Source organism: Mustela nigripes, unplaced genomic scaffold, assembly GCF_022355385.1.
Source record: "Mustela nigripes isolate SB6536 unplaced genomic scaffold, MUSNIG.SB6536 HiC_scaffold_75, whole genome shotgun sequence".
In the NCBI taxonomy this organism is placed as follows: Eukaryota; Metazoa; Chordata; class Mammalia; order Carnivora; family Mustelidae; genus Mustela; species Mustela nigripes.
Window position 1 is genome coordinate 2,634,100 of NW_026739490.1, and position 19,972 is coordinate 2,654,071.

General features: G+C 44.0%; 1 protein-coding gene across 7 annotated transcripts in view; it reads right to left on the minus strand.

The window, feature by feature from the left end:
- LOC132008174 (shieldin complex subunit 1-like) overlaps window positions 1-19,028 on the minus strand; it is an 84,021-nt gene extending 64,993 nt beyond the window's left edge. Inside the window, exons 1-2 of one of the 7 annotated variants that reach the window (XR_009401554.1) lie at window positions 18,702-18,885; window positions 8,872-9,053 (exon numbers count right to left, since the gene is read on the minus strand). Coding sequence is in view for 5 of the 7 variants with exons in the window: in XM_059386594.1 (XP_059242577.1) it covers window positions 8,872-9,053; window positions 18,702-18,748 (229 nt within the window). In the remaining 2 variants the exon portion in view is untranslated. Of the gene's footprint in view, window positions 1-8,871; window positions 9,054-9,563; window positions 9,759-13,872; window positions 13,895-18,701; window positions 18,907-18,938 lie in introns of those variants that run through there. The other 6 variants (XR_009401555.1, XM_059386591.1, XM_059386590.1 and 3 more) reach the window with 6 other exon arrangements.
- Window positions 19,029-19,972: the final 944 nt, after the last annotated feature.

Consider the following 19,972-nt stretch of genomic DNA (forward strand, 5'->3'; position numbering starts at 1 on the left):
GCACGATTGAAGAAATAAAGTACATGTAAAACCTTCAAAAAATTAAAATAAAATAAATAAAAAGCAGTTGTTAGGGATATCCTTAAAGCCATAGTTTCACGCACTATAATTAGAGAAATATTTACTGTAAAAATAAATTAAGAAACAATTCTGCTTGGAACATACTTTCTTCGCCGTAGAGAAATGGAGTGATAATTTTCTGCTCTCAGGAGCAGTCTACCTCCTCACAGATGCTCATTTCTCTGTGGTATTCTCATCAAGAGAAAAAGCTAAGGGCTTTTGAGGGGTCAAGATGGGTTAGTCTGAAGACTTTCCAAATGAGAGTTAAGCAAACCTGCAGGGATTAGATTAAGAGTATGTACTATTTAACTTAGAAGCTTTCTCATCCCAGAGTACACATAAGATTACTCACAACTTAAGTTTGATGACAAGGCTCTAATCTGGTGATCAAGGGACTGTAATACTTTATATCTATTTTCATACCTTATCAAATTCCACGTATATATGCTTTCCATTGACTCATTCAACCAGCCTTTACGGAGCACCTGCTATGTGCCAGGCACTATATACACTTATTCTCTGCTCACACGTCAGGGTCTAGGTTTAAAAGGCAACAACTGCAGGCACTGTGTGATGAGACGGGCAGAGAACAAAACGTGACTCCCAAAAGGCAAGCAGGGGCGACCCAGGACTGGATAAAGCATTTACCCTGAAAAAGTATGTTCCAATAAGCTGGGTTTTTGTCACTTCAAGCATGTTAGCAAAACCCAGCTCTACGAAAAACTCCAGGGAGCCTGGAGGTAAATAAAGGGCAGCCACTCAGCAAACAGCATGATTTATAACTTCAAAGGGCAGAGGGCCAAGTTTAAGAATAGTTCCCAGGCCAGATGAGAAGATTTCTTCCGGACAGAAGAGTTATCAAGGGTTGTATTCATTCCAGCAAATGGAGTGAGAAGACTCGGTTTCTTCCCATGGTTTGTAAAGATTTTATTTATTTGGGAGGGAGAGAAGGGAGTGTATGTGAACTTGAGCAGGCGGAGCAGCAGAGGGAGAAGGAGAAGCAGGCTCCCCGCTGAGCAGGGAGCCCAATGTGGGGCTCGATCCCAGGACCGTGGGATCATGACCTGAGCCGAAGGCAGACACTTAACCCACTGAGCCACCCAGGAGCCCCTCTTCCCTGGTTTTAACATGAGAAGCTGGATCCTACCTGGTGTTGAGAAATTTAACTGAGAAGGCAACGCCTTCTCTCCAATTAGTCTGCGGGTGGCCAGAGCTTCTTCGACAATGGGAAGAAGACAGGTTGAAAGGCGAGCTCGGGGAGCAATGGACAGGACGCTGGTCAAAATGAGCTAGAGTCCTGGTCACCCCTGGGACGGGGCTGATAATAAAGATATATTCCGGGTTAGCAGGGATAGCGGGAAAAAGCTAGCAGAGACTGAAGGAGAAACACTTAAGAGGAGAAATATTTCAGACTTACTAGTTAGCACTTACTCATACCTGAATGTTTGCATTTCCTTAAAGTTCTGCCTTTGAAGTCAGCCTGACCTAGGTTTGAGTCTCAGCTTTCCACTATTCTTTGGGTAGCATATCAATATGTAACCTCTATAAGCCTACTTCCTCCTGGGTAACACGGAGATCACGATAATACTTGTGTCTCGGGGGTGGGTATAAGAATCAGAACAAACGGTGCAGGGAACATGAACAGCACGGCACCTGGAATGATAAACTATTAATCTCTTCTCAGCTGCATATAGTCTCCTCTGTCCTACAAATATATATGAGCGAGTGGTACTTATGAAGGTGTACACATTTGATTATTTCAATCAAGTCATTTTCTCATTTTAAGAAGACACAGGGCACCTGGGTAGCTCAGCTGTTAAGTGTCTGCCTTCGGCTCAGGTCAGGATCCCAGAGTCCTGGGATCGAGTCCCGAATCAGGCTCCCTGCTCATCAGGGAGTTTGCTTCTCCCTCTCCCTCTGCCTCATCCCCCTGCTCATGCTCTCTTGCTCTCTTTCTCTCTCAAATAAAAAAGTAAAATCCTTAAAAAAAAAAAACAAAAAAGACGACGACGAAGAAGAAGACACAGCTGAGTGATAAGTCATGAGTGAATGCTCGCTTGCAGAAGCCTTGAGGAGGGAGAGCTATCTGGTCAGACCCTTTGCACCTGAACTTCACAGATAAATGCCTGTAGGTGTGGCTCTCCACCAGAACACAGCCCATCTTTCAAATCAGTTGGGATTTCTTTTTAAAACTCTAAGTGCAGGCAAAGTACACAGAAGTAAACAAGTCTCTTCTCCCATAGCAGGCGTCTTTGAAACTCAAAAGCCAGGAGCAAGGAGAGATGTCGTAGTTGGCAAATAGCATTCTTGAGCCTTTGAAAATGAATCTCCTCTTCAACTAGTACTTCGAATGACTATTTAAGGTTATCTACAATTTAGCAATCTAAGATAGAGAACTCTATTCTTCTGCTTTAGAAAAGGGATGGAAAAGTCATAGTCAGACATGTTCTGTACAGAGGTCACCGAGGAAATACAGGAGCTCTGTGACCTCGGGTGATGTGCCCCATGATCCTGGGGCTCAACTGCCTCTTGCAGAAAATGACACACCCAGGTGAGCTGGGGGCTTTTCAAACCCTTTTTGGCCCTGACATCCTTTCTTACAACAACTGCTCATCCGGAAGCCAATAACACATGTAAGTTGACATGGAGAGCAAGAGTGGAGAAGCCAGGGCCCCCACAAGTTCAACCCTGACCTGACAGTTCCTGACGGGTTGCCGAGAGCACAGTCTGAAAACCGCTGGCGCAGAAGTTGTAAGAACATTCTCAGACTTTGTGGACCTTCGTCATCTGCACGAACGGTTTATCCTTCGCCACTTGGACCACACAATCAGGACAACTGCTGCCTTCCAACAGCAGCAAGCAAAGAGTTCAAAACCCTGTTCTGGATCTGAAAATGAAGGCTGAGTGGCTGAACCTATAGACCTCAACCTAGGGAATTCTGCTATGCTAGACACTCAAACTTTCCAAGTAAAATTCATCAGCTGGGCACAGGATAGTGAGCACCAGATTTTGTTCTACGATTTCGCAGAGAATTAGTTCATCAGTCTCCTTCCTTCCCTTCCTCCCCATATCTTGGGTCCAGCATAGAGGGCACTGGGTCATTAGCTGCTAGGCTGGGTATCACTGAAAGCACTACGAGGAAAATGTCTTGAATGTTACTTACGTGTCTAAAATACATCCTGACTCCTATATAAAATGACGACACTGCATTCAGAATTCTATAATTATTATATAAATTCTATTTCGAGATTTTAGATTTAAGAGCTTAAAATTTCTTATGGAAACAAAATTTTCCAGAATTACAAATAGGTATCATATGACTCATAGAAAGGAAAAAAGATATAATTATCTAGACTTTTTTTTTTTTTTTAAGATTTTATTTATTTATTTGTCAGAGAGAAGGAGCGGAGAGCACAAGCAGGGGGAGCGAAGACAGAGGGAGAGACAGGCTCCCTGCTGAGCAAGAGGCCCCATGTGGGGCTTGATCCCAGCATCCTGGGATTATGACCTGAGCCGAAGGCAGATGCTTAACTGACTGAACCACCAAAGCGTCCCTTATATTTATCTACTCCTAAATAGCAAATTCCTTGGACGAAATGCCTAAATATACAGGTTACAAAATGGCCTTTGAAGATTGTGATGTTGACAGATTCCAAAACAACAACAAACCGCTATTTAACTTTAGACATTGAGCTAGGACTGTCAGCGAGGGCTTTTAATCATCAAAGACTTATTGTGTTTAACATTCAATTTGCTGTATACATTCAGCCGATTTCTCAACATACGCTCTTAGAAGTTAAAGTTTGAGGAAATGGCTCAAAAAGAAAGATTTCCGACTTCCATACGGCAATGTGGAAGCGAAACCTTCAGAGGAGTTCTTTGTCCTGATGAGAACGCACCTGGGGTGCTCTGGGGGACAAAGGTCGCAGAGGCCCCTGATGAGATCAGCAACACGAACTTAGAACTCCGCAGAAGTTTCTCAAATGACAGAGTAGTACACACAGGCCTTCACGGACTCCAGGAAACCTTGGTGACTTTGCTTTTGAGGGGTTTATCCACGACCACTGACCTTCTGACCACCTTCCATTCTCCTACTCTAGGCTCTACTCAAGCCCAGTAACAAAAGGGAAAGGGAACAAGCATCTAAGAGACAGCGCATCTAAGCGCATCAGTAAGTGTGTACTGCGGATAACTGATGGGCTCCACTCAGCAGTCTCTGGAGTGGCCTGGAGTTGACTGGGGTGGAAGGAGTGCATGCCAAGGACCAGAACAACGTAGCAGAGGCATTCGGGCCTGACTCTGCATAAAAACCAGCCTGACAGGAGCGGCAGGTCCATGTTAATGAGTAGTTAGACACCCACCAGCAGGGGCCTGTATTATTCAGCGGGCATATGCACCTGCATGTTGCCTGGTTGCCTTGCCAGTTTTTAAGATATTGCAACCCTGCTGAATTGGTCGTCGGATATTGTGAACAAACGCCCCAGACATGAGATCACACAGAGTTGTGAGAATGAGGCACAGGAGCTTTGACTGGCATTGGAAGGAAAGTGGAGGTGTACAATGATATCCCCAAGGGACTTCAACAGAGGAATGTGACAGAAAGCCGGTTTCAGGGAGACCTATTTGGCAAGTGGGGCCTTCCGCCGGATCTCACCAGGAAGGGCAGAGGGCGGGAGTTTTGTACTGCTGCGCCTGGCTTAGGTGACAAGTTGTTTGTTCTACCATCACTTTATAAGGAGTGGCCAGACAACCCTTGCCTAAGACACCAGTTTAAGACAAATGAGCTGTGTTTATGTGGACAGACACAGCCCAGCCTCACCCGCGTTAGGATACCCAGACTGAAATGACCAAAGCTTTCAGGTTTTTCTGACTAATACTGTCAGATGCTTATCAACCCATTAGTTTCCTAGAAAGTGCTCTTAAGTCTCCTGTCCCTTGCTACTCATATCCTCCCCGAGGGCATGAATGGTGACATGGCAGTTGGGCACACAAGATAAGGGCAGAGAAGTATCCATTAGGGGGGCGCCTGGGTGGCTCGCTAGGATAAGCATCCGACTCTTGATTTTGGCTCAGGTCATGATCTCAGGGTCGCAGGATTGAGCCCTGTGCTGGGCTCCATGCTCAGCGGGGAGTCCACTTAAGATTCTCTTTCTCCGCCCCTGCCCCCACTCACATGTGCCCACTTACATATGTGCGCGAACACGTGCTCTCTCTCTCAAATAAATAAATCTTTAAAAACGTTTATCCGTAAGGTTTAGCTCCTGGGGAAGATCATTGGCATCCGAGCCAGGGCAGGCCTCGTCTAGTGAGTGGTGGGGATAGAGGACATGCGCCCAGGAATGAGGAATGATTGTAAGAGGAAGCAGAGTGGCATACAGGCAACTTGTTCAGAAAGCTTCGCTGGGAAGAGCAGGTGAGTGACGGGCCGAAGGCAGAGGTGGCTGTGTGGTGAAATGGGGGACCCCTGGCAAAAGTGAGGCTTCAGCCTGGGTCCATATTCTTTCAAGCTGGCTTTTCCAGTTGCCTCTGCCGTCTCTTTAAACTGAGGCCACTCGTCCCTCGCCTGCTCTTCTTGCAGGGCTTACAGCTGTGATGCTGACTCCAGCCTTGAAGCGAGGACCTTGCCACTCATGGATAAGCCGTCTGCACACTGCCTGCCACCTGCCGGGAGTTGTGGGGACTCTCTGTATTACCCTGTGCAGGGCTGTGCTCGGCCACCAGTGGACTATTCGATGCCACCATTGTGAACCCCAGCCCCCTTGCCAACTGTGTGTCTGAATTTGGACTGTAGGTTTTAACAACTGAGCTACTTTGACTGAATCTTAATGGTCAGCTCCTGGCTCCTATTTCACCCGGCAGCCAGGGAAGCCAGGTCCTGGCGTTACCCTCAGATCCCCGTTCCACTGTAAGCAACCTACCATACTCTACCAGTCTGGAGATGGTCAACCATACAGTAAGCCAAACACAAGCCACATGTTGGCTAACAGTGAGTGAGTCCTAGGGTGGGTACAGCCCAGTGGTGACTGTCAGCCGGAAACCTTTGACTGTATTCACCAATCTCTGGAAGATCAATCTCCTTACAACACAAAACAGCAAACAAGAAAACCAGGAATGTAAGTTGGCTTGGGAGTGAGGTATGTTAAGAATCTGAAATAGGACAGTAGCCATCAGAGTACCAATAGAGACCGATGTCAAGGTGGGCTGTCTCTCTGAGCCAACGGCAGACCCAGAGTTGTCAGAACTAGATGAAAAGGTGGGCAAAATCTTCTGGAGGGCTATGGGGAGGGAACCTGTAATTACAACTACCCATGAACACAGTGAAAGAAAGGAAAGTGGATCCTATCAGTGAAGGGAAGGGAAGTGGATCCTACTTACAGATAGAAAATCAAAACTCGGGGTGCCTGGGTCGCTCAGTGGGTTAAGCCTCTGCCCTCAGCTCAGGTCATGATCTCAGGGTCCTGGGATCAAGTCCCACATAGGACTCTCTGCCTACTTGTGATCTCTCTGTGTCAAATAAATAAAATAAAAATCTTAAAAAAAAAATAGAAAATCAAAACCCAAGACCTTGGATGGTTTTGAGAAACTGGAGGCAGAAGATGGTGAGTGCAGAGCAAACAGTGAGGACAGCAGCTTCCCCCAGAGTTCAGGACTGCATTTTAGAAACATCAGAAAGACAGAGCCTCCAGATCTCTCTTCTACCTGTCCCTGATTCCTGAAATTAAACCATTCCTTTTGGGCTAGGTCTTCTTCAACAAAGACCTTCCTGAAAAAACTAACACTTGAAGCTACAGCTAGTCATTTGTCTTTTGTCTAAGTTTTCAGATTGTTTTTTGGGTGGTTTTGACAGGTAACATGAAGGCCCCAGGCATCCAGGGATGGGCAGAAGTCAAAGCAGGGAGGAAAGAAATGAGAGCTGGGACCCCCAAGGGGAAAGGCCCACAGTGATTCACTTGGGTGCAAGGCGCACATTATAAGTCTCTTGGGTTCCATCTTGAGAGAAGTGTCCCAGGATTTACTGCACCTGAGTTGATAACTTACTTTGCATACACCGATGGCTGACAGTTTGGCTATGTCTCCATCAGTAACACAATCTGACTTTTCTTCTGGGAGCCAGAGGCAATCTGACAATCTCCTCCAACACTGATTGTGCTAGGGGCTAAAGACAGGCTTCATCTAATTCAGTGCCGCCTATGACTCCCACTCCTGATCCATGGAATGTTCCAAAGTCACTCATAACCCACTTTAAGCTATACATGTGGGAAGCAGAGAGGGGAACAGAGTTTTATGTTAGGATCAAGTTCAGCTCCGAATCCATACAGATATATCTCTTACACTTCCTCATTCCTTCCTCATACAAGCACTTACTGAGTGCGTGCTATCCTGGAGTTTATATCCCAGGGCGGGGAGACAAAGAAATTAACGGTCCTCCCTGGGGTGCCCAGTGGCCCTTGTGCTATGGAGAAGAATAAAGCCAGGGAAGGGGAGGACAGAGGAACCTCATCAGGATGGAGGGGGCTGGCTCTTAGATGCGGGAGGTAAGGGCCTCCGCGAAGGGCGAGCGCACCCTTAGTGTGGTGGAGGCCCAGTCCGGGGAGGGCAAGGAGATAGGTAGGAGGTGAGGTTAGAGAGGCGGCAGGCCCAGGACCCAGAGGGCAGGGGTACCAGTTAAGGACTTGGGCTTTTGCTCTGAGACAGATGAGAAGCCATGGGAGCTTTGCACCAAGGACTAACACGATCTGATTTGTGTCTGAAAAGGATCTTCTGGTGGCTGTGTTGAGAAGAAACTGTAGGAGGACAAGGGTGATATGGAAAGATATTTAGGAGATGTAACAATAAACCAGAAGACAGACAAGAGTGGCTCAGACCAGGGTGGTGGCTGTGGAGATGGCAAAACTCTTTAGATTCCAGATTCATTCGGTGGAGCCATCAGTGAGGGACCGGATGTGAGAGAGGTTGAGAAAGCTTCCTGGGTTTGGGCCTAAGTGAACAGAAAGATAAAAGTGCTTTTCCAAGATGAGAAAGCCTCAGAGAACAGGTGTGTGTATAGTAGGGGGAAGGAACAGGGGAGGGCGAGAGGAATCAGCAATCTGGTTTAGGATGCAGCGAATTTAAGAAGTCTAACAGGAGTCTAAATGATGATGTCAAGTACACAGACAAGTCCCATCATCAGTAAGTGACAGAGCTTTGAGTCCAGGTCCATGGACCTCCAGGTCAGGTTCAGGCAATGAATGGGGAAGACAAGGGCTCTGCAACCAGAGATGGTCGGTCACTGACGATGTCAAGGAATCATCATTAAGTTCAAATAATAGACTTTTTGGCAATTTGGCCAGGGACACTCGTAGAAAAGTTGTTCCCCAAATGTGGAGTATAGTTCATACAAGGAATACAAAAGCCCCTGTTACTTTCACAGGCCCACCTCTAACAGGCCCCTATTACCACGTTCTGAAGTTTTAAAAGAACCAAACAAAAAGCAATTCCACCCCTCTCCCTGTTGAGCCTCAGAATGCAGCTGGACGGAGATTAGAAAAGGACTCAGACTAAAAAGGCCTCCAGGAAACAGCTCTGTGTCCTGGTTACACCAGGGAGCTTTGTCTTTTGAAGTTTCTCCCCACAGTCCTGCTTAGATAAGATGTTTTCTACCCCAGACAATGGACCATTCCTCACAGAGGTGCTACTGGAAGGGAGAGAAACAAACAAACACAAGCCCATAAGTATTGTGTTTGTGTGTGTGTGTGTGTATGTGTGTGTGTGTGTGTGTGTGTGTGTGTGTGTGTGTGTGAGTGTTAGCTGGTTTTAAGCTCTGCATCTTACCTGAATCCACATCAGAAGAGCAAGGAAGAGAAAGGGTTTCCACAGAGCTCAGTGCGTCGCTGTCTGCTTCCTGGTGGGGTCTCTGCAGAGCATAATCTTTTATGTCGTTGATGGACGCCAAGTCCAAAGCGTTGCTCTCCTCTGACTGGCTTCCTGGAGCAGTTTCCTGGGTCGCCATAGTCCTGCCATGGAAAAAACAACTCAATACAAAAGTCACTGTGAAAGAGGAGCCTCCATTTCGGCCACAGCTCGAAGGACGAAAGTCCCAGAATACCTTATGTTCCCGTTAGTAATAGTTTTCCTTGTCCCTACTTTAGACTCACTATTTGTTGACCATGTTTCTTCCTCAGGAGAAACAGATACTCTTAGCCCAGAAAGAGCCCATTAATAACTTTAGCTGGAGGGGCACCTGGGTGGCTCGGTCGGGTAATTGCTCAACTCTCAGGGTTTCAGCTCAGGTGGTGATTCAGGGTCGTGAGGTCGAGCCCCACGTCAGGCTCTGCGTTCAGTGTGGAGTCTGCTGGAGACTCTTTCTCCTTCACCACCTGCCCCCTCACTCATGCTCTCTCTCTAAAATAAATAAGTACATCTTTAAAAAAATAATAATAATTTGAAATGGAGAATAAGCTGCATGTCTGATAAGGATGAAACACCATGTAGCAATATAATCCAAGGACTACAAGAATATTTACCGAGACAAAAAACTGTTCCTGAGGGTGACTGGGTGGCTCAGTTGGTTAAGCAACTGCCTTCAGCTCAGGTCACCATCCTGAGTTCTCAGATCGACTCCCGCATCAGGTTCCCTGCTGAGTGCCGAGTCTGCTTCTCCTTCTGACCCTCCCCCTTCATTCTCTCTCTCCTGCTCTCATTCTCTCTCTCAAATAAATAAACTCTGGGAAAAAAAAAAAAGGAAGAAACTGTTCATGATATTTTACTTTGAAAAAAGATTTCTAAACAAAAGGGAGGATTCAATCCAGATTTTATAAAATACAGTATCATGTGTGGGGTGTTGGCCTGTGTGCGTGTGTGTGTATGAGTGAGAAATTTATAGATCCTTAGCTAATAAAAGCATCTGAAAGGGTATATCCCAAATTAACTTTAATGGTAATTAATTCAGTAGTTTAATTTCTGAACAATAAGATTACAGATAATTTGTATTTTTATCTGTGGCCTACTCAAACATACATTCTGTCACTTACTTCACATGCCAGGCCCTAGATATACAAAGGTGACTGTAACAGACCCTTCCTTCAAGCTGCCCACAGCTTGGGATGATCCAAATACAGAGACCTACCAGGTCAACACAAGGACAAGACAGAGAAGAATCCAGAAAAGGACATTAAGCTTTCTGGACAAGGTTATCCCCAAGCAAGTAGTAGGCCTGACCATGGCGGCAGACAGCATAAACACCAATAGAACCAGTTTGGGCAACCGCAGTGGCATGGGGTGTTGGGACTTTAAAGTCAGAGTCAAAGAAGAGTTGTGCATGGGTAACTGGGGAGGGACAAGCCCTGTGGTTTCAGCTGGATAACTGTGGGGCCCTCTCCTGTTCCTATGCCAGCTCTGGGAAGGACAGCAACATGGAAACACAAACTCTCCAGCAATGCTCTAGAGACCACAAAGGTGGCTTATTGGGCTCATGATTTGGACATTCCTTGTTAAAAATCAGGTGTTCCTAAAAAAAATAAAATAAGAGCATCTGGGTGGGTCACTTGGTTATGTGTCTGCTTTCAGCTTAGGTCATGATCCCAGGGTCCTGGGATCAAGTCCTGCATCAGGCTCCCTGCCCTTTGCCCCTCCCCTAACGCTCCTGCACTCGCTCGCTCTCTCTCTTGCAAATATACACAAAATCTCTAAAAAACAAACAAACAAAAACCTTAAAAAATAAAATAAAATAAAATAAAATAAAATAAAATAAGGGGTCCTCCTCTGCCAGTCTCTGCCTCATAAATTGTTGTCACTGATAAATCATATTATAGCCAACAGCACACATCATGACTGCCATGGGTGGCCATGCGCCATGCAGAGGGCCTGCATGGTCAGATGTGCAGATCTGGCAGCTGGATAGGAGATGCATTTGCAGGGTTTCAGCCCAGTGGCTGGCCATCTCAGAAGCAAGAGGAATTCCTTCACCTGCCGTGGTCCCAGTGAACGAGGAGGAACATGTGACCCAGAGCAGAGCAATCAGGAGCAGGGGACAGAGTAAATAACAGATTTAGGAACTAAAATGAGAGCAGAACGTAATAACTGAATGGATAACGAGGTTAAAGTGAAACTGAGAGTCAACAAGGAGTGATAGTTTCAATGACAGGGTGATTATATGGATGGAGTTGAGAAGACTACAGGAGGAATGGCTTCGGGAGGAGACAGTATTCCAAATTATGGAATATGGTGCAGCTCTTAAAATGACAGTTGGGACTGGAGAGAGGGGGTGCCTGGGTGGCTCAGTCAGTTAAGCGTCTGCCCTCAGCTCACGTCATGGTCTCAGGGGCCTGGGATCCAGCCCTGTGTCGGGCTCCTTGCTCAGCAGAAAGCCTTCTTCTCCCTTTCCCATTCTCCCTGCTTCTCCCTCTGTCAAATAAATAAATAAATAATCTTTAAAAAAAAAAAAAAGGAAATGTCTCAAAGACATATGTTTGAATGAAACAAGCAATTTCAGAATAAGTACACTAGGTAAGAGTAGGTAACATTTATCCAATGTGTATTGGATACCCAATCTTGTGCTAAGAGCTTTATCTAGAACAGCCCTACGAAGCAGGTAATTCTGTACTGCCCTTATTTAGAGTTAAGAGTCAGACACAGAGAGAAGTAGAGTTAACTTGCCCAAGAAATTCATCCAGAAAATATCAAGCCAGGATGAACCCAGCTCCAAGACCCCCCAGCCTCCTGCGTCTCTGCACAGCTCAAAGTACCACCTGATCAGGCAAAGACAGAGGTGTATAAAAACAAATCAGCAGAGAGGCCTGGCAAGATTCTTCTTGTTTGAGGACACCCAGTCACATGTTGTTGTGGACATTCGCTCAGGCAGAGAGCAAGCCAAGATAGCAGCTGATTGCTTCTGAAAGAAGCAGAGGGATCAAGGTTCCCAAAGAAGCAAGAACATTGTGTCTTTTCACAAGTTATATTAGTCAACCACGCCTGAAGTTTTCAGCAAACACCTCTGCCACAGGCATCTGTGTCTCCTCCTTCGCCCCTCATGTTACCAAACACTGTTCTAGAAGCTCTTGGAAGGGAAAAAAACGGGTCAGTGAAGGACAGCAGTATAACCTGCCTGCCTGAAGAGGAGCCTTGAAATTGCCCATCAAGCAAGAGTGCCATTACTGATACAAACAAAAGGAATCCTTCCTGAAAACAAACAGCACATTGATGGGACACCTATCTTTTCTTTTAGAATCACCTGTATTAAATGTCAAATACGTTCCAAACTGGGCATTCGAATGCAAACAGAAAAAAGAAAAAAGCAAGCCTACTGAAAGACAGAATCCTGTTTCTTACAAAGTCAGAACCTGTGACTGTGAAACATCTGGAACTCTGAGTTTGCACAGAATGAAGCAAGTATGAGGGACACATGAGACCCTCTCTGTTGCCTGCAATCACAAGTAGAATGCAATGATTATCTTTTTTTAAAAATATTTATCTATTCGAGAGAGAGAAAGCACAAGCAGGGGAGGCGGGCAGAGGGAGAAGCAGGCTCCCCACTGAGCAGGGAACCCAATGCAGAGCTTGGGATCCCAAGCCCTGGGATCATGACCTGAGAGGAAGGCAGACACTCAACCGACTGAGCCACTCAGGCGCCCCACAATGATTATCTTTGTCCTAAAATTTTAATAGGTGGCTCCACTTCCTTCTCCAGAAGAGGTTATTTTCCTCTCTTAAAAGCACTTTATAGTTACACAATGTGAGCATTCTTTCCCAATACCGGAGAGGCATAGACACAAGAAGTCTCTCTACATCAAAACCAGCTTGGGGGCGCCTGGGTGGCTCAGTGGGTTAAGCCGCCGCCTTTGGCTCGGGTCATGATCTCAGGGTCCTGGGATCAAGTCCCACATTGGGCTCTCTGCTCAGCAGGGTGCCTGCTTCCCTTCCTCTCTCTCTCTCTGCCTGCCTCTCCATCTACTTGTGATTTCTCTCTGTCAAATAAATAAATAAAATCTTAAAAAAAAAAAATTTAAAACCAGCTTGCCGAGCAAAGACGGCCATCTTCCATGACTATGCATTCTTCAGACTTCAGTCCAAGTCAGCAGGGTTCCCATATAAAAAGCTGTTTAATTTCATTTCTTATTTCAATCAGGGCTCTTCCCTCCCAACATTTTACATGAGAATTTTCAAACGTGAAGTGGAATTATCCAACGAATATCCCTAAAGCTGTTCAGAGTTCACAGTCAACATTCTGCTGTGATTTTCCTTATCACAGAACTGTCCATCTACCCAACTCTCTATTCATCCGTGGGTTCATCTTTGTATAAATATTTCCATTTAAATGTAATGAAAGCTTCTGAGTTAGGGTATGATACAATCAATTTGCATTTCCACATGCTCACACTGTTAGCAAAGTGAAGCATGAGTCGGAGGAGGGTCAAAGCGAAGCAGGGAACACAGCCAGGAAGCTCTGCAGAAAGGTGCAGAAATGCACAGGGTGTCTGGAATGACAGACTCACGTTTGAACCCCCGCTGTCACTTTTTAGCTGTGTCACCTTGAGCAGGTCATCTCACCTTCATCTCTAACAATGGCCTGGGGTGCCTGCGTGGCTCATTCGGTTAAACATCTGACTCTTGACTTCAGCTCAGGTCATGATCTCAGGGTCATGAGATCAAGCTCCGTGTTGGGCTCTGTGCTGGCTGTGGAGCCTGCTTAAGATTCTCTCTCTCTTTCTCCTCCATTCCCTTCACTTACACATACCCATGTGCAGTCTCTCGAAAGAAAGAAAGAAAGAAAGAAAGAAAGGAAGGAAGGAAGAAAGAAAGAGAGAAAAAAAGAAAGAATCTTTAAAAAAAAATTACTTGGGGCGCCTGGGTGACTCATTTGTTAAGCCTCCGCCTTCGGCTCAGGTCATGATTCCGGGGTCCTGGGACTGAGCCCCACATCAGGCTCTCTGCTTGACAGGAAGCCTGCTTCTCCCTCTCCCACTCCCTCTGCTTGTGTTCCCTCTCTCAGTGTGTCTCTTTCTGTCAAATAAATGAATAAAATCTGTAAAAAATTTAAATTAAATTTAAAAAAATGACTTGATGACTAAGCTCATTACCTCATGTGGTTGTCATAGTTACATGAAATGGATGCACATAAAATACCTCGTAAAGAATGCCTGTTCAATAATGTCTAGCTCCAATAAGTGAAACTGTAAAAATTAAAAGACAATTTACAGGCTCCTATCTTCCCAGCCTACCTCCCATCCATTTACCCTTCTAGTTCCCATTCAGTAGCCATCTTGCTTCTTTCATCCTTGTCCAGTATCTTCTATGGTCCATTATCTTCTTAGTACCCTAAACTTCCCTTCCCCTAACCATTCTATCCTTTAATCACATTCCTTTGGCAAAACTCCAGCCTGTCTACCCACTCAACTTATCTACCCACTTTCCAGTGCTAGGACAAGCTGGCTCACCCAAAATGAATGAGCATCAGCCTGAAATGGGCCCTCTAGCCACATGAATCTCGAGATCCTCATCCCATAACTCCCTCTTCCCCTCTCCTTGAGTCTCATGTTTTCTCCAACCCTCTTCAACTCAGACCTTTCCCACCTCTCACACACCTCCCTGCTCTTTTCAGTAGATCCGCTCACTTCCTCATTGACAAAGGAAACAGAATCCAGCAGAGAGGAACTTCTTCCACTCCCCTATCAAACAGAACAAAGATCCCACATCTGCCTACTGCTTCACCTTTCTTCACAACAGAGAGCCATCCCTCCCGTGGCAGTCTGACACCTCCACCTGTACCTTAAATCCCACTCTCTGGACCCTTCAACAAGCCTTCAGTGATCACAACTCCTTCTCTCACTTCTCTTCCACTGGACCCTCCCTTGGATATTTCAACATGCCCATATCACTCCCGTTTTCAACAAAACCCAGTATGTAAGACAATGTCCTTGTTCTTTGGAAATGCCACCCAAATATTCATTGGTAGGGGGACTTAATGTGAGCAAAATACTCTCAAATAGTTCTGTGTGTGTGTGTGTGTGTGTGTGTGTGTGTGTATGATAGAGAATGATAAATAAAATGGATGGGGCAAGTGTAGACAATAGGTGAATCAGGAAAAGGTTATTTGGGAGTTCTTTGTACTAGTCTTGCAAGTTTTTGAAGGTATAAAATCATATCAACATCATGATGGGAATGTAAGCTGGTACAGCCACTCTGGAAAACAGTATGGAAGTTCCTCAGAAGGTTGAAAATAGAGCTACCCTACAACCTAGCAATTGCACTACTGGGTATTTACCCCAAAGATAGAAGTGTAGTGATCCAAAGGGACAACTGTATCCCAATGTTCACAGAAGCAATGTCCACAACAGCCAAACTATGGGAAGAGTCCAAATGTCCATCAACAGATAAATGGATAAAGAAAATGTGGTGTGTGTGTGTGTGTGTGTGTATTATGTGCATGCACACACACTGGAATACTACTAAATCATCAAAAGGAATGAAATCTTACCATTTGCAATGACACGGATGGAACTAGAGGGTAGGATGCTTTGTGAAATAAGTCAATCAGAGAGAGACAATTATCATATGATCTCATTCAAATGTGGAACTTAAGAAATGAACAGGATCATAGGGGAGGGGAAGGAAAAATAAAACAAGAAGAAATCAGTGAGGGAGACAAACTGTAATATTAATCATAGGACTCTTAATCATAGGAAACAAACTGAGGGTTGCTAGAGGGGAAGGGAGTGGGGAATAGGGTAACTGGGTGATGAACATTAAGGAGGGCATGTGATGTAATGAACACTGGGTATTATATGAGACTGATGAATCACTGAACTCTACCTCTGAAACTAATAATATACTATATATTAATTAATTGAATTTAAATAAAATAAATATACACACTATTTTTTAAAAAATGATATCAACATTAAAAGTTGTCAAGAAAGAAAGAAAAGTGAAAAGGAAATCTTTGACACCTGCCCTCCCCTCCAGCATCTGACTTCTAGAAACTCTGCTATCCTTTGTTCACTGTTCAGGGAGCCATTCCCCTGACTGCCCTCCTACCTCTTTGCCTTTGTTCCTTCCTGCCTGCTCTGTGGCTCATCTTCCATCCCCAACTGGACTTCCTCTGTGTTTAGCCCAAGGCTCTCTCTTCTTTCCTCCTTTGAGACATTAATCACCACCTAGAAATTTCTATCTAGCCAAATCCTCCAACCTCCACTGCTTTCCAGGCTTCAAGCATAATGGCTTTCCTTCAGGTTCTCCAATAGGCCCCACTTCCTCCCACTACACTTAACACTTCTCTCACCTAGATAACTCTTCTAAAAAATGGAAGAGGAGAGAACACATTCCAATTTACTCTAAGTCCAGTATTAGCCTGACACCAAAACAAGACAAAGTATCACCCCAAACTAAATACCGATATTATGAATAGAGACACAAAAATCCGTGGCAGAAAAGAAGCAAACCAAACCCAGCAAAATATAAAAAGGATAATACTCCATGACAAGTGGAACTTACTCTAGGAATTCAAAGTTGTTTTAACACCTGAAAATCAATGTACTACACTAGTTAGAATAAAGGACAAAAACCACAACACACACAGACACAGAGAGCATTTGATAAAGTCAAATACTCTTTCATGATCAAAATACTAAAAAAAACTAGAAATAGTAAGGAACTTCTTCAATCTGATAAATTTTTTTCAAACAATGCATAGCTAGCATCAAACTTTGTGGTAAAACACTAAATGTTTTCACCCTAGGGAACTGATATAGGAACAAGGTAATTATGCCTGCTCTGATCACTTCTATTCAACTTTACATTGTAGGTTATTGCTAGCACAATGAGGCAAGAGAAGGAAATAAAGATGTTCATAAAAGAGAGAAGTAAAATTACTTCTATTAGCAGAAGATGTGATCTTGCGGACCGAAAATCCCAAGGAATCCTCTTTAAAAATTAGTAGAACCATTAAAGAAGTTAAACAAGATTGCTGGATACAAGATCAATATAATAAAAGTACACGCAAATGATTTTACACAAGCAATAAACAATCCTAAAATTAAGAACATAATTCCATTTACAATAGCATCAACCACAATAAAATACTTAGGAATATAATTAATAAAAATGTGCAAGGCATGTACAGTGAAAACAAAACAAAAAAATGTTGAAAAAGGGATGTCTGCCTGGTTCAGCGGGTGGAGCATTTGACACTTGATCTGGGGGTTATAAATTCAAGTCCCACCTTTTTTAAAAAGTTCAAAGAAATTAAAAATCTAAACAAATGGATGTCTTTCCAGAGATTAGAAGACAATCTTTTAAGATAGCAATATGGCTCAAATCGATCTACAGATCAATATAATTCTTCTTAGCTGCATCTCAGTTAACTTTTTTTTTTTTTTTTTTTGCAGACACTGACAAAAGTATTTAAAAATTCATGCAGAAATGCAAGGGACCCAGAATAGCTAAAACAATCTTGAAAAAGAACAAAGTTGTTGGATTCATACTTTTTTATTTCAAAACTTACTAAAAAGCCACAATAATCAAGACTGTGTAGTACTGGCATAAGAATGGACATATAGATCAATGAAATCGAACTCTGAGTCCAGAAGTAAAACCTGACAGTTATGGTCCATTGATTTTCCACAGGGTGCCAAAAACAATTTCACAGGAAAAGGAAAGGACAGTCTTTTCAACACCGAGACAACTGGATATCCACATACAAAGTCACTGGCTCTTTGGAAAAACAGTTCAGTAGTGCTTCAAAAGATTAAACAGGGTTACACTCTAACCTGACATTTCCACTCCTAGGCATATGCTCAAGAGAAATAAAAATACATGTTCACATAAACTTTACACCAATGTTCACAGCAGCTTTATCCATAATAAACCGTAAGTGGAAACAATCCAAATGTCCATCAGCTGATGAATGAATGAATAAAATGTGTTCTAGGCACACATGGAGTATTTTTCAGCTTTATAAAAAAAAAATTAAGTTCTAATACATGCCGCAAGGACACACTTTGACAATACTATACTTAGTGATGAGGAGCTAGTGTTAAAAAACAAGACAACAGATCCAAAATGGTGTCACTTGTGCTAAATTCCACAACCAATCAGGAGCCATCTAGTTAGGTAATCTGCCAGAAAGGTCCTTGCCATTCCCTACAGAGATGTAACCTTGCAATAACCTGCTTTTTTTGGCCTAGTATTACTTCCTTCTTCCTGCTGGCTTCTGCCTCTAAGTCTTTCATTTTGTTCAGCTCCTGAGAACGCCCTTTCTACCTGCTGGATTGGATACTGCCCAATTCCAATCGCTTCTTGCACAAATTAACTTAGAATTTTAAACATGCCTCAATTTATCTTTTAACCACACGTTGAACGATTCTATTTATATCAAATTCCAAACTGACAAATCTACAGACAGTAGACTAGTACTAAGACTGAAATGTCATGGTGAATGGAGACCGCTAATGGGTGATAAAAATGTTCTAAAATTAGATCGTGGCGACGGCTGTACAATCCTGGAATCTATGAAAAGCCACGGAATCTGACATTTTAAACAGGTGAATTTTATGGAATGTGAATTATATCTTTAAAAAGATGTTTTCCTAAATAAACAATTATATAAAAATAAAAAGCTGATTTTTTAAAAAGAAGAAGAGGAACGGAAGGGCATCCGGTCACACTACCTGCAAAATTTGGGGGATTTCCCCAAAGATGTGGCTAGGGAGGCCATGTGTTGGTGGGGAGAAGGAGGGGCACCGGGAAATTGGAAGCGTGCCAGGAGAAGCCTCCGTAACTTCCCAATTATGAGAGAACGATCTGATGCGTTGCCCAGACCCCCTGCCTACTCCCAATTCCAGGTCACGCCACAGTCCACGGAGACAACGGATTGAGAAAAATTGCAAAGTCCCCATTACACTCACCATCCCGCAAGAGCAGCGCACCGAAATCCGGAAGCGGAGGCGCCATATTTGTTGTGGGAAAAGGAAGTCGCTGTAGCCACGTTTGCTGAGGGCAAGCAAGGGCGATGGAACGTACCGCAGCCATCTTGACTGAGGGCACTCGCCCAGCCAGGGAAGTTTTGCGCATTTGACAGTCTGGGCAATTTCTAAAAGTTTACAGATAAATGCTTTTGGTGGACACGAAAGGGAACAAGAAAAAAAAAATTAATTTAAATTTGAAAAATTTAAATGTTTACGTTTTAAAAAAACAAAGTGTCGGGGCGCCTAGGTGGCCCAGTGGGTTAAGCCTCTGCCTTTGGCTCAGGTCATGATCTCAGGGTCTTGGGATTGAGTCCCTGCTTGGCGGGGAGCCTGTTTACCCCCTCTCTCTCCCTGCCTCTCTGCCTACTTATGATCTCACTCCGTCAAATAAATAAATAAAATCTTAAAAAAAAAACCAACAACATAAAGTATAGAGAGAAACTAATCAAAGACAATGAAAATATTTTAGTATGTTGCATGCAGCTTAGCCCTACTCAACTGCCAGAATTGCAGAACCACAGAAAGGAGACTGAGGTTACTGTTCCATTTCACCACCTTCTTGAACCAGTCCTTTACATTCATATCCTCCTACAGCTGCCTGTCTTAGGATAGAAGCCCATAAATTAGGGAGTACTTCACTTGAGATGAATATTTTAAATAATGCTGCCTGAGGTTTGGTCAACCATAGGCCAAATTTTAAGGCAAATGTAAAGATAAAATCAGAAGTAAAAACATATTCAGACAAACCTAACACAACAGCTGTAAATTTCATTTTCTCTTCCAGCACTGGTAATCAAAATGTATAAATTAACTTTTCACTTTTTTTGGTGTAAAGAATCTAACAAAACATCCTTCTAAAGTAACATAGAGGGACGCATGGGTGGCTCAGATGTTTAACTGTCTGCCTTCAGCCAACGCTGTGATCCCAGGGTCCTGGAATCCAGCCCTGAATTGGGCTCCCTGCTCAGCAGGGA